At 35.9% G+C, this 14,103-nt stretch overlaps 1 protein-coding gene across 9 annotated transcripts in view; it reads left to right on the top strand.

The window, feature by feature from the left end:
• LOC105465799 (utrophin) overlaps positions 1-14,103 on the top strand; it is a 579,736-nt gene that overhangs the window by 291,240 nt on the left and 274,393 nt on the right. The window contains exon 1 of one of the 9 annotated variants that reach the window (XM_071096562.1): positions 224-3,855. The exons of the other annotated variants lie outside the window; for them this stretch is intronic. Coding sequence (XP_070952663.1) covers positions 3,712-3,855 — 144 coding nt within the window. The 5' untranslated portion in view covers positions 224-3,711. Of the gene's footprint in view, positions 1-223; positions 3,856-14,103 lie in introns of those variants that run through there. 9 annotated transcript variants of the gene reach the window in all.

Consider the following 14,103-nt stretch of genomic DNA (forward strand, 5'->3'; position numbering starts at 1 on the left):
TAAAATATATTATAACATGTTATTACTTTAGTGTTGCTAAAAATAGTCTCTTTTGGCTGGTAGAAAGTAATAAAGAGGACATTTACTAAGAGTCTACTAAAATTCCTTTGTTTAAAGATAAATATGTACATTTATGTTTAAAATGTTTCATATTACAGTAATTTGCATGATTTTTTCCTCCCTTGCTTCATTATTAAATGCTCTTAAGGTGTTCTTTCCATTCTGTTTAAAAAATATTCTATGGTTTTATTTTCAGCACCATATAGATAGATGATTGTTAGAGATTCATTACCTTTTACTGAGTTTTTCTGAGGCAGTATAATTTTAATTTTTTATGGTGTTGTATATTAATGATTCTCCTTTTGTATGAGTGAACAGACATTTAAAATAGAAACTTGTTTGGAAATGGAGAGATGTTTGTTTGAGAAAATGACTGTAAAAAGCATGGCCAATCATAGCAGAGAAATTCTGGTGGCATGGTGGCGGCGATGGTGGTGGTGGCCGTGGTGGTGCACAGTCTCTGTGCACTAAGGAAGATGGAATAAGGAGCTCTGTGTATCTGTGCTGCATGCACAGGATGTGTATGTAGAACTGCTTAGCTGACACATTCACTGTTTATACTTGCTTCATGTCTTGTGACAACCAGATCCAAGGCCTTCGGAGTATTTCATGAAGATAAAGCAGTTTATTCTATGTTCGGTTTAAGGTGAATCTTGGGTGAATTTTGATAAGGATAGTTCTAAAGCACATGGAAGATGATTAACTTTTGGGAGTATGCTATGATACATGCCATTCTGTTAAGGATGGATGATGATTTGGATTTATGTATCTATGTTTCATCGTCCTGCTGCAAGGCTGTTAGGTTTTATTCCCCAGCAGAGGCCTTTTGGCAAGAGAAAAGCCGATTCTTTGGAGACCTGCAGGAGAGACAAGCTCCTTGAGAACTGAGCAGTCCAGCTCATAGAGGGTCTTAAATGCCATGCAAGTATTTATATTTTAACCCAGTGGCAATGAAGAGAAGTCATAAAGGATAGTAACAAGAGTGATGCAATCGGATTTTTGCTTTATAGGAATTTAGCTGATGATATGAGGAATGGATTTGAACTAGACAAGAGTGACAGAAGAGAGGCCTGTTAGGATACTCATGTAGCCCTCCAGGCTACAGGTGTTAATGACCAGAAAGGAGACAATGGCAGGGGTAGTAGATCTAATGACTCAATAGTATACCTAGACTGAGGAAGGGGAAAGGCAGATTGCCAAGTGGTGTTAGAGCCTAAGACTGGGAACATAGAAGAAAATGTCAGGGCAGGGTTGCAAGTTAGTGGGAAATGTGTGGGGATGGCAAATTTCATCCATTTTGGCTTTGTTGAAATGAAGCATTGGAGTAACATCCAGGAGGAGATGCCTCATATGCAGTTGTCACTGTGAATCTGTATTCAGATAAGAGTATTTGGCCAAAGATGCAGAAACTTTATTTTTTGCTTCTGTGTGAAAGCCCATTATTGACTTCCAACTAGTTTATTAGTTCAAATGCATTTATTCTTAATGTGCATGTTCATATTCTAAAAGATTGTTATTCTTTTAATTATATTTAAAAATTTTAGCTGTACGTTTGGCATTACCAATTAACTGAGATGCTCTGATTCTTTCCTGGGTAAAATCCTGAGTTCCTGCTTTCTGGAGTGGTGTTGTCGTGGGTGGCTGGTTTTGCTCTCTAACAATTTATATTTTATGATTATTACACTTTTATCTCCTATGTTTGCTTTTAGCCTCATTTTCATCCTCTTGTTTCGTATGTGCAGACTTTGATTATAGATTTTTTTAGATTTTCTCCTATGCCCAGCTCCATGCTTAGCACTGTGTTTGAGGGGTGAATGCCTATCTCATGGGGACTTCATCTGCTGGTTGTAGGACAAGAATTATAGCTTCATACTTATTTAATAACAACTTTCTTGGCATATAATTCACATACTATATGGTTCATTCATTTAAATTTTACAATTCATTTGTTGCTAGTCTGTTCACGGTTGTACAATCATCACCACAATCAAGTTAGAACATTTTCATTTCCTCAAAAAGAAACCCCTTCCCTTTACTATCAATTTCCCATTCCTCCCGGCCAATTCCCTCTCCCCTGAACAATCACTAATCTATTTCTATCTATTTGCCAAATACCTTAACATTTTGTATTCTATCCTTCGACTATGTTCTCCACTTTTGCCTTTACACAGATATGGTGACATTGTTAGCCTCACCAGAGGGAGGCAGTGTAGATTCTCAGTATGGACCTACAGGGAAAAAAGATACAGGCAGGCGTCCACAGAACACTGCATGATAAACACAGTTCTATAAGACCCAATAAAGTCGGCAAAACGCTGCTTGATAAACACCGTTCTGTAAGACACAATATAGGACTTTAAATCATTCTAACATGAAGGACTAAGAAAGACAAATGAAGTAAAGGAGGAAAAACAAATACTTGAAAATACTGCATTTCTTTTAAAGAATCATGACAACATTAGACAGAGGTGAAATTGCAGCATTAGCCCAGTTACCAGTTTGAGCAGGACACTGATAATGAGCAACATCTGGGTTCTATATCTGGCTGTGCTCTTTGGCCCAGTCATTTAATCATCCAGGGTTATTTTGCGCATCTCCTGATAGTACTTTACCCCAGTTGATGTTTGTAATGATATTCAGGCTGCAGTAGAGAATATGTCTCAAGTGTGTATATATACACATAAAACCACAAAATTCTGTACCGGGTTTTTATATGATATAATTATGGCCTCATATTTCCTATTCATAAAATTAAAACAGCTTTATGGCAAATAAAATGAGATCATGAAGATGCTGTCTAAGGGGAAATGTGGCAATTTGGAATGTTCAGTAGTCAATTACAGACTTTTAATTTTTTATTAACTTAGCTGTTTAATTAGATAAATCCTAACCTATTCCATTTTTAATGGCTTTCCTTCTAGGCAGGCAGATGCGAATCCACTGGATCCCTCTGCTTTTAGGGCATCTTAGTCACATAACCCCTACAAGTATTTTTTGTTTTGCTTTATTGTTGTTGTTGTTTTGTTTTAGGTGATCTTGGGCTGAGACCTGTCTGGCGGGTGATTTTTTAGCACTTAATGTATGGGCTGTTGTTATTAGAGTCAGGTGTACCCTTCTGCTCTTCTCAAGATTTATAACAGGGTCTCCTGTTCACTAATTCACAGAGCACAGCTAGAGCTGCATTTCTTCCATAGTGAATGTATCCCTCTTTAGAGAGGGTGAATGCTCCACTCTCTTAATAGAAACCAGCTGCAAGGCATGCACCGTGGTGGTGGTGGTAATATGTTGAATCCCTGTTCCTAGGGGATGTCTGCTTTCTATCTGCAGCTTTAATGTTTCACTTAATATCTTCTTTGGCTACTGAGCGCACTCCTCTCCCGCAGCCGGCAGCGCTTGGCTGCTCGACAGCTTCCTTCATTTCTGGCCATGCCAGGCTGAGCAAGTGCTGGCTGTGAGCATCTGCTGGGGGGCTTTCTCTGTGGCGTTTGTCTGTGTTTTTTAAATTGAGAAATTGAAGGAATACCAGCCTCCTTTTTCCTAGAACCTAACCCTCTGTATCTTTCAAATGCTTTCTGGAAACGAGCATGCTCAGAGAACTGACAAATCATTGTCCAGTGACCGGGAGGAAATGATCGTTGCTCTTCATTTATAATGCAAATTCTGAGGTGTCTCCAGAAGTGTGGTAAACTTAAAATGATGGCTGTGGTGAGAACGTCTCTGCAGAAAGTTGTGGTTTTGTTGCATCGTTTACAAAGGATGGCAGTTTCTTCTCCTCGGTATCAGAAGCTCTGTAAGGTAACTGAGTGATTGAAAATAAGGATGCCGGGTGTCTGACAGTTGTACTGTTTCTCAGGCTCTAAAAACTAATCTTTCAGGTTCTTATCAAGGAAGATTCCCTTTCTTAGTAACTGATTTTGAAATCTGTTAAAGTGAATTGCATAATTACATTTTGTTTAGTACATAGTTTATTTTGCAATTGACATCATCTTGTCTTCCGAGATGGGCTAGTGAACTGTTTGGAGAAAATATGATAGCAAAACTACTACATTCATTAAGACCTGTTACCTCTGTGGTACTTTGCAGTATCTTAATTAATCTTATGTAAATTTTAGTAAAATTAAAAGAAGAGTGCCAAATAATCTTTCAGTCGATTTTTTAAAAATGTTCCATCTTCTTATAGCTAATTGCTTTTTCAATTAAAAAAATTAAAACACATTTAAAAAAAATGATCAGACTTAATTTCATCATAAAACATCCCCATATTCTTGAATCTCCATATACTATAGTTACACTGGAAGAATTTAATTTCATTTGGATAGGTGAATTAAGTAGACTTACAGGAGGCAACTTGTTTGACAGTTGCAAATTTCTAATACTACATCATCCTGAACATAAACCATTCAATCAGCTGCTGTATTTTTTTTAAGTCAGCTGTTATATGTTTGATCATAGTTTTATTCAAACTATGGTGATACTATGTCATTACTTGCGTCAAAATTAGAGTGTTTTGATATAAAAGGAGAGAATTATAATAGCAATTTTTATACTACCACAGTACTATATTCATCCTTCCTATCATATTTTTAGTACCGTTCTCAAGAATGTATCTTGTTGCTCTGTTAGCTGCCCAAACTCATTTGTGATCAAAACAACTGCCTCAAAGAAAATATTTTTCTGATGATATACAATATGGCATGTCCAGGCATCTAGATGATGCTTATGTGGCAGCAGATTGAGGTGGGAAGCAGTATTCCATTAACTTTATTATATCACAGTGTAATTTTTTTACAATTTGGCCAATTAGATGTATTGCTGTCTGGAGACTTTTTTTTTTTTTTTTTCCGGACGTTTTGGGAGACAGATTCAGGTAGTGGGGTATTCTTTTCAGAAATACTTAGAAGAGTTTTCTTTGCATAAGAAGTTAATTAAAACTTAACGGAACTTAATTAATTCAGTTACAAAGATTTGTAAACCTAAGTATTTCAATGTGTTGTGTTTTGCTCCACTTCAAAGGATAAGTTTATTCTGGTAAAACATTTATGTTTTTCATGAAAAGGCAATTTTGATAATAGATAAGAAAAGCTCATTCACTAATTAATGTTATTTATTTTTTTTAACCACCAATATGAATATATAAAGCATTCTTTTTTTAAAAGAGCAGGGTCATTTTCCTGATCCATTTGTGTGTGCCCTTTCACAAAACCAAATATTTTTCTAAAGTCCAAGGTATTAAGTTAGTGCAAAGTATGAAACAGCAGAAGTCAAGTACTGGAGAAAGTTGCTAATTAGTTTCCTAATTCTACCTCAAATAGGCACAAGTTAAATCACTGAAGTCATTGGATAAATTACCATCAGAAGTGCTTTTTGGGAAGACTTTGTGATTTATAATTTCCTAAAGATATCACAAAAATTTAAATGTTTAGAATAAATGTTACTTATTTCATTTAGAAAATTAAAATTTACATTATTTGCTGTTGAAATACTATATTCCACGTAGTCTTTCACATATGCAAAATTAACAACTGCCTGGATAACGCAATGAGAAATGTACAATTCCAGTACCTTCCAGCAGGTGTCAGTATAATATGAGATTTTTGCCTAAAGAACTGGCAATCCAGATTAGGAAGCGGCACAATTACTATGAAATAAATAAACTAGTAACAGATAAATTTTATTTGTGTGGTTATATTTTGAAAACTGATCTAAGTTTTTGGGCTATATTAATTTAATGAAATAAATAAAAATTTAGTTGTAGACTTAAATATTAACAGTTGCCATCTCTGATACTGATAGAGGTAGCTATACCAAGCAAAAATACTTAATTATATTTTAATTATCAATAGCCCATGTGTCATATCTAAAAGTTTAAATAGGTTTGACATTTATTTGCTTTAAAACACTGTAAGTTCTCTTCCCATTAAATTGTAAATGCTGTCTTGACTTTCTCTCTCCTTATTCCTCCCACATTCTCTAAATTTAGTTTCTTAGAAAAGAAATGCTTTAAGTTTGTGTTTCTCCATAAAAATATAGAAACAGTCTATTGTAAATACATTTAGAGACCAAAATGAATGAGAATAAAATGTGGCATCATCTGAGGGAAACTTGACTATTTAAAATTCATATTGGCATTTTGAAATTCAGTGTCTGAATATTTTTATCCCCTTTTAAATTCCTCTTTAGGATCATTCTTTTTAGGTATTATTTGTTTAGTCTTTTATTAGACTTTTCCCTCTGTGGCAGCTTGTCTTTTCTGTTTATTTTCATACATCTCTTGTTTGTCAGAAGATAGCGTGTGCGTTACACGAGTAGATATTTGTGTAGAATATTCTCATTTTGTGGGTTTTCTTATATGTTTCAAAGAGAAGGGAGGAATGAAAAAAGGCATGTCACAGCTCTCAGAGTTAAAATATACTCCCTTCCCACAATCTATTTACACATTCACGTGTATTTTTTGCCTTTAAAAATATTTCTTCTCGGTTATACATCCAATAAAATTTGAGCAGGAAGCAAAAACGTAAGTGCTGCTTACTTGGACATATAATTAGCAGCATTGAAATTGCCCTGATGACCTAAAATCACCCTACACTGGATGCTAATTTTCTCAGATATGGTTTTGTTTGTTTAGTTTCTTTAAAATTTTCATGCCTATAATTTTTCTTTTAATAGAGCACAGTAGAAACAAAGCTGATATAAATGATTTGAAAAATAATATTGAATTTAATTTATTTTTATTATGTGATTACTTTGGGGTGTTTTATATCATTAAGTCTTTAGAAATGGGTTGTTTGTGTTAGTGTTAAATCGGTAGAGATTTTTATAAGTCCTCTTTATTTTTTTCTTAGTGCCAATTTCTGTAAAATATTTAACAATTGAGGGCATGGTAAAAAGCAGTTTCCTGTAAAGTAGATTGGAATATGAATATTATAGGAATAATAAGAAAAATTTAAAAATATTTAGTGCTGTAAATTGAGTTCTTCATGACTCAGGCATTTTAGAAAATGTTGATTTAAATGATGTAACTTCTATTTGCTTGAATGTGTGTGTAAATCATTTTAGCTTAAGTGGTTTTATTCACCCCCAAACTATTCTGATCATGTTTCTTCAGCAAAAATATTTTAAACATCTAGTTGTATATAGATGTGTATTCATTTAAAAGTTATACACATATGCCATGGTGAAATCTTATATTAAATATTAGTAGTGTATAATTCTGTTCTTTCTACTGTTGCCTTTTTGTACCCCAGTTGATTCTTTTTCTCTATGTGGTATACACACGCGATTTCAGTAACTAGTCATTTACATACAGAGTGAAACTATGGCTATTCTTAGCCTGGCCTTCTGGGGGGCTTGAGCTTTCAGTGTGGTGCTGATCTCAAAGTCTTCCCCGGAAAACTGTGTCTTACTTCTGAATATTCTGTGAAAAATAGAAAGAGACCAGAAGATTCTACCTAACAAGTCACGATTGACCAGTGATGTCTACAAAAGGCTTGCTTTGTGGCTGTGTGTGTGTGTGTGTGTGTGTGTGTGTGTGTGTGTGTGTGTTTTCATGTGTGGACAACACAGAACTATGTAGTTGCTTGTAGTGCTAATGAGTAATAGATAATGAACACGAAGGCACATTAATCTCTCAGCAGGTTTTCAGATTCACTGATGAAGTAAGGTCACACATTATTTTTCATCTACATGTATAGCTCCCTGTATTTAGAGGTAGTTAAGGTTGAGTATGTGGTTTTTTTAGAAGACACTGAATGGAATGGTGTATTTTCGACAGGTTGAATTTTGTATTTTTTATTCTCAAACATTTCCCTACCTTTTTTTCACATGGAGAACCCCGCTCTCCTTGAACAATTAAATCCTGAAGTGATCCAGGGCGATGGAGATTTACTTTACCATGATCTGATTGTTGAGATGTGTGTATTTTAAGGTCAACTCTTGGATTCCCTCAGTTTCTCTCAATAATCAACTCAGACATAGATTGTTTGAACCACGGAGCTCAGAGTCATAACCCTCTAGTCTAGAAGTTAGAATTCCCACTTGACCATATGAGGAGTTGTCTCTTCTTGGTTCATGAGAAAGTCTTGGTTGGATTAGTTCAGAAAGTGTGTGAAGGTTGAGGTTTAATGGAGAAAAATGGCATATGTAGACGGGTTTGCCTCCATCGAACCCTCTCCATGGATGTCGTAAGTGCTTTCTGGGAACTGTAGGGATGCCCACACAGACTACTTTCTCTACTCTGCCTCTGTTTCTGCAGTTCCTAGTCAGGTCAAGATTACAGACAAAAGTGAGATGTGATCAAGGAGAAACCACCCGCACCCCTGCCTGCCACTATCAGATATGATTCCTGTGGCTTCCAAGAACACAAGTGCCATTTTAGAAGGCTCTTGGACCTCTGTTTTGCTGTAGTTCCCCAAGTTGATGTGTGTTGTCAAAATTATGTTTTTAAAAAGTTATCCAATTAACTAACATTTTGTTAATCAGAAAAGTCATGCCATCAATGACTTGGATAAAGTCAATATAATTAACTGAAAGCAGTATAATTAGATCTGATGCAATGCTTTGTCACTCAATTAAAAATAACTAATACTTTCTACAATGTACCATTTTAAAATTCTTTTGTGGCCAAAATATCATTGTCATTGGTGTATGTCTAGAAGTGTGATACTAGTACAAATCCAGCACAAATAGAAAGTGCTTCTGAGAGGGAATTGAAGTAGTATTAATGATACAGATAAAAAGTCTTCTTTTATTTGTAGAGTATTATGTAATAATTGTAACTTAAAGGGTTGATGATTTGTGTTTTCCTAGAGGCAAAGTTTATTAAATTTCAAGTGGAAATTTCCTAGCTCTAGGTACTGCTAGATTTTAAATGTGCAGACACCGCTCCTTCCTCTTACTCTTAACTGTGATCACTACCAACTTCTCTTAGTATATTTGGTAGTTCATTTTTAGTTCTCCAAAATAAGTAATTAGGAGAGTTCCTACCATAGAGATAAAAGAATGTAGAAAATGTTGTGCCATGGTAGCTTTCTTAGTTTCACAAAGCTTTTTCATTTCTGGGCGAGGTAAATGAGTCCAAATAATTGAAAATGGAAAGGATGTGAAGTGCATCAGAGGGTTGCTTTTCATTTTTCATCATCTAGTTTGTTCAGTTCTATGGAACTCTAAAAGATTAATTTATAACAAAGCTCACTTATAAAAGCAGACAGTGCCTTTTAATGCTTAATAAATAATAGGCTTATGTGAAACTGTGGCTTCATAAAGTTAAGCAAGAATTTTGGAAAAACATCAAATGGAAGACGATGTTGAACTGTCTTCACAATAGACAACTATTTTGTTTTTATTTTAACAGAATTAAGAGAAAAAATGATTGACTAGAGCAATAGAATAACTGTTAGCTGTCATGATGGGAAAATACCTTGATACTGCTAGTACAGTTTCCTTACATTTTTAGTATTTTAGAGTTTACAATGTGTTTTCTCATATATTACATCATTAATAAATATAATATTAACAATATTACGTTATTGTGTGTCCTAAGAGATAGGTAGAAAAGAAATTTGTTTTGCAAATCAGCAGGTGAAGGAACATGCCAGTAGTTGCTCAGCTAGTATGTGGTGCAAATTGTGTTCAACATAGGTTTTCTGCTTCAATAGCCAGTGTCTCTCTACATGTAATTTTAGATAGATCATTTTAGGAATTATGTTGGGATAAAATGGGTCATTCAGTATAGAAGATATAGAAAGAGAGATTACATTAACTAGAAAATAGATATTGTCTTGTTCTGAATTATCTCCGTATGCATTTCCTTGTCTAAAGAAATTTAGCCTCTACACTCTCCTTTAAAACATGAACTGGAGCATGAGGCGAACATTCCATGTTCCTTTAAAACGTGGAATTCTGGAGAATGAGGAGATGTTGGAAATCATCTGATTCAACCATTTCATTTTGGACATAAGGAAACAGAGACGGTCTATAATGGATGTTTTATTGCTGACAGCTTTTTTTTTTTTTTTGAGACAGGGTCTCTGTCACATAGGCTGGAGTGCAGTGGTGCCATCATGGCTCACTGCAGCCTTGACCTCCTGGGCTCAAGCTATCCTCCCGCCTCAGCCTCTCGAGTAGCTGGGATCACAGCTACTGTACATGCCACCACACCCAGCTAACTTTTTTGTATTTTTTGTGGAGACAGGGTCTCACTATGTTGCTCAGGCAGGTCTTGACCTCTGGAGCTCAAGCAATCTGCCTGCCTCGGCTTTCCAAAGTTGCTGACAGTTTTGAGCGGGTGGCTATGTACTTGTTTTCCTAGAAGTTTAAAAGTAAGGAAATATATTATTTTCAAAACTATTTTGATGTTCGATGTTAAAGTATTGGCTATATAATTTTAAGGAAATAAAGATTTTTAAAAATGAGTTCATTTTACACTTTGGTAAGAAATTTGGATTGTGTCATTTCCATCCATATTAATATAGTTGTTTCTGGTTTTTGATTTATAACTTAATTTGGTTTGATTCTTAATAATACAAACATTAAATTATGTGTTCATTGAACCCAGTTCTCCATACCCAAATGTAGTTTTTTATCATTATATTTAAAAGGATATAATAGCTCCCTAAGAAAGAAACTGAAAGGAGTCAACTAACTTAACAGACTGAGCTGTTTAAAATAAGAAATATATATATATATATATTTAAAATTTTAATTCAAAAAACATGTATTGAATGGCTGTCATGCACCAAAGATATGTGCTAAGCAGCATAAATGTAAAATGCAGTGTTGCATTTTCCATGGGGAACAAGGAAGTACAAATAAGTTGTTCTGAGGAATTTTAGTCGTTCATACGAGTCTAGTGTGAGACTAGATTCAAACAATTCTGGCTTTGCCACTTACCAGTTATGTAACCTTGGCAAATCCTTCCACATCTCTGTGTTTCAGTTCCCTTTTCAGAAGATAGGATTGGAATTAGTCTGTCTCTCTCTCTCTACACATACACGCGCACACGCGCGCGCACACACACACACACACACGGTTGTTGTAGGAGTTAAATAAGTTAATATTGATAAAATGGTAAAAACAAATGCTGGCACATAACTGCTGTGTGGGTTGGCTACTGTTGTTACAGTTACCACTATTGGTAGGGTTATTCTCCCACCTCGATTGAGTGTGGATCAAATGAGATGATCCACCTGACATGCCCAGCACAGTCTCATGTCTCTTGGGTGTGGTGATGGTATCATCATCTTCATTATCTTTATCTCTGGAGTAACCCTTAAATCTTAACAAGGATGTTCACATTACAGTCAGCCAGAGAATTTTTCCAAAGGATTCATGCCCCCGCAGACTTTGACTCACTGGAGTTCAGATGCACCCTGGTCACCTGCGAAGGTGCCATAAACTCCTGCTTTCATCAGGGAAGGAGAAAATAATTCTTTGTAATTTCCCCTGGGGTTGTTATTTTCTGAGTCTCAGCTTGAGGAAATGCAAGAAAAAACTTCCCTTGACCAGTGGGGCTTGTGATAGAAACTCCTGTAGGATGCTCCTCAATTTATGAAGCCTCTTCTGGATTACAGATTAGGCTCTGAGATGGCCCCTAAAAATCCAGTTAACCCACACAGAAACTGATATAATGCTGATGGACATAAAACTTCATATTAAAAAGAAGTCCTATTCCATTGCCAGAAACTAAACAAAGCAAAGGAAAGAAGCCGTCTTTACTGTGAGTGATACAGGAGGAGTGATACAGGAGCCTTAAAAAAAAAGCTCTTGATTCTTGGCTCAAAAATTTTATAAAATGAGTTTTCCTTTTTTTCAGGGTAAATGTTGCAAGAGTTAAAGAGGTAGAGAAAAAGGGGAACTTCTTTAGTTGAAAACATTATCTGATCATGTATTTACTCTGGCTTCAGAATTTTACAAGACTACAGTGTAGCTGCACCTCCCCTGGCATCCTGCAGGCCAGGGTGGTTGTGATATAGAAGTATGGGAGATGCTATTTGCTCTGTAGCTTTATTCTGGGATTTTATAACCTTCCTTTTACACTTAACACATCATGAATGCTTTGTATATCATGAATGCTTTTTATGTCTTATATTGTGATTTTTTAAAAACAATGTAAATAAAATTCTGTTGAGTGGCTGCACCGTAATTTATTCAGGGAACCCACTATGGTTAGGTAACTAGGTCGTTACCAATGTTCTCATGATAAATAATTCCATGATGAACATCCTTATACATCATTAAGTGCATCCTGATTATGTCCAGGGTGTGTTATTAGAATGGCATAACTGGACCAAAAGAATCAGAACAATGAAAAGCTTTTTAAATTTTTAAATTTTTATTTTTTATTTTTTTAGACAGAGTCTTGCTGTTGCCAGGCTGGAGTAATCTCCAGTGCAGTGGAGTAATCTCAGCTCACTGCAACTTCTGCCTCCCAGGTTCGAGCGATTCTCCTGCCTCAGCCTCTCGAATAACTGGGACTACAGGCGTGCACCACCACACCCAGCTAATTTGTGTATTTTCAGTAGAGATGGGGTTTCACCATGTTGGCCATGATGGTCTTGATCTCTTGACCTCGTGATCCCCCCACCTTAGTTTCCTAAAGTGCTGGGATTACAGGCATAAACCACCCAGCCAATGGAAAGCTTTTGATATATGTTGCCAGATTTCCATCTTGCAAGGTAGCACCTGTTTACATAACCACTACCTGCTTGAATGCCTAATTTCTTGTACTCTCACAGACAATAGGCAATACCAATTAAAAATATTTTATGAAGTTGTTAGATGAAAATCATAACCATGTTATAGAATATAAACTGAAAACCTAGTCAAGTTGAATTATTTACCTGTGTGGGATCAAATATTCTATCCCAGAACTGTCTGAATTTCAGATACTGAGAACCCAATCACTATAGTTTCTACAATGGGATGTAACAAATACAGTATAATAAAACTAGAAGTTGTTTGAACATAGAAGAAGGGGCAGTAAAATCTGAATTTAAAATGTCAGAGAAGTATTTGGAGAACATGTAGTACTAATATGGATCTTGAGGAGTAGACAGAATTTTAGTAGAGCAGAAAACTCTGGGAATAGACTGAATGAGTAAACATGTTACCAGACGCAAAGTCTTGACTGCAAGCTGTCCACGTTCTTGGTGCAATGAACAAAGAATTGAACAAAACACACAAACAAAGCAACAAAAGAATGAAGCAATGAAAGCACAGATTTTTTGAAAGAAAAGTACCCTCCACAGAGTGGGAATGGGCTTGAACAGGTGACCCAAAAGACCTGATTGCAATTTTCTTTAGGGATTTTATTAAACTAAAAATATTTGGTGACACCCCTAGGTACCCTTAGAAGCCTCCAATTGGTTACAATACTCTGTGTGAAAGAAGGATTGGCCTGCGACCAATCAGAGGCTGAAGTGAAGCCTTGGCTTGTGACCAATCAGAGGCTGAAGTGAAGCCTTGGCTTGTGACCAGTCAGAGGCTGAAGTGAAGCTTTGCCTGCGACCAGTCAGAGGCATTTCCCATTTGTGGGGTAGGGTAGAGGGGTTTTGTAAAGAGAGGAGCCTCTGGCCCCTTGTCACTTGGGAATGGAGAGATGGGGTTTTCCTTTTGGTCCAGTTCCAAGAACTCAGCCATGGCTTGGCCTTAGGCTCCCTGTCTCCAGACCCTCTTCTCCTGCCTCGGACATGGAGCACAAAAGTATGCTGATTCTTGTCCATCATACATGTCTGCAAAGTGCATTCATTTACATTTTTATATTAATAAAAAAAGTTGCCCTTTTGATTGCCAGCTATGTATGCCAGATCTTTCTGTTTCCAAAATTTAGTTCATTTTCAAAGGAAAAATATTTGTGAATATTGGAGATACTCAAACACAGACAGCATTTCCGAAAAGGAATTCTAAAAAAGAAATTGTGTAATATTTATATCTTTAAAATAAGGAATACTTCTTCAGAATGCCTCTTTTAAAGGAAACAGCCTTCTTTTGGATGTAAGTCAGTTTGGTATGGGAGTGACAAAAATGTTATACTTTTATGTTATGACT

The sequence above is a fragment of the Macaca nemestrina genome, chromosome 5, assembly GCF_043159975.1.
Source record: "Macaca nemestrina isolate mMacNem1 chromosome 5, mMacNem.hap1, whole genome shotgun sequence".
Lineage (NCBI taxonomy): Eukaryota > Metazoa > Chordata > Mammalia > Primates > Cercopithecidae > Macaca > Macaca nemestrina.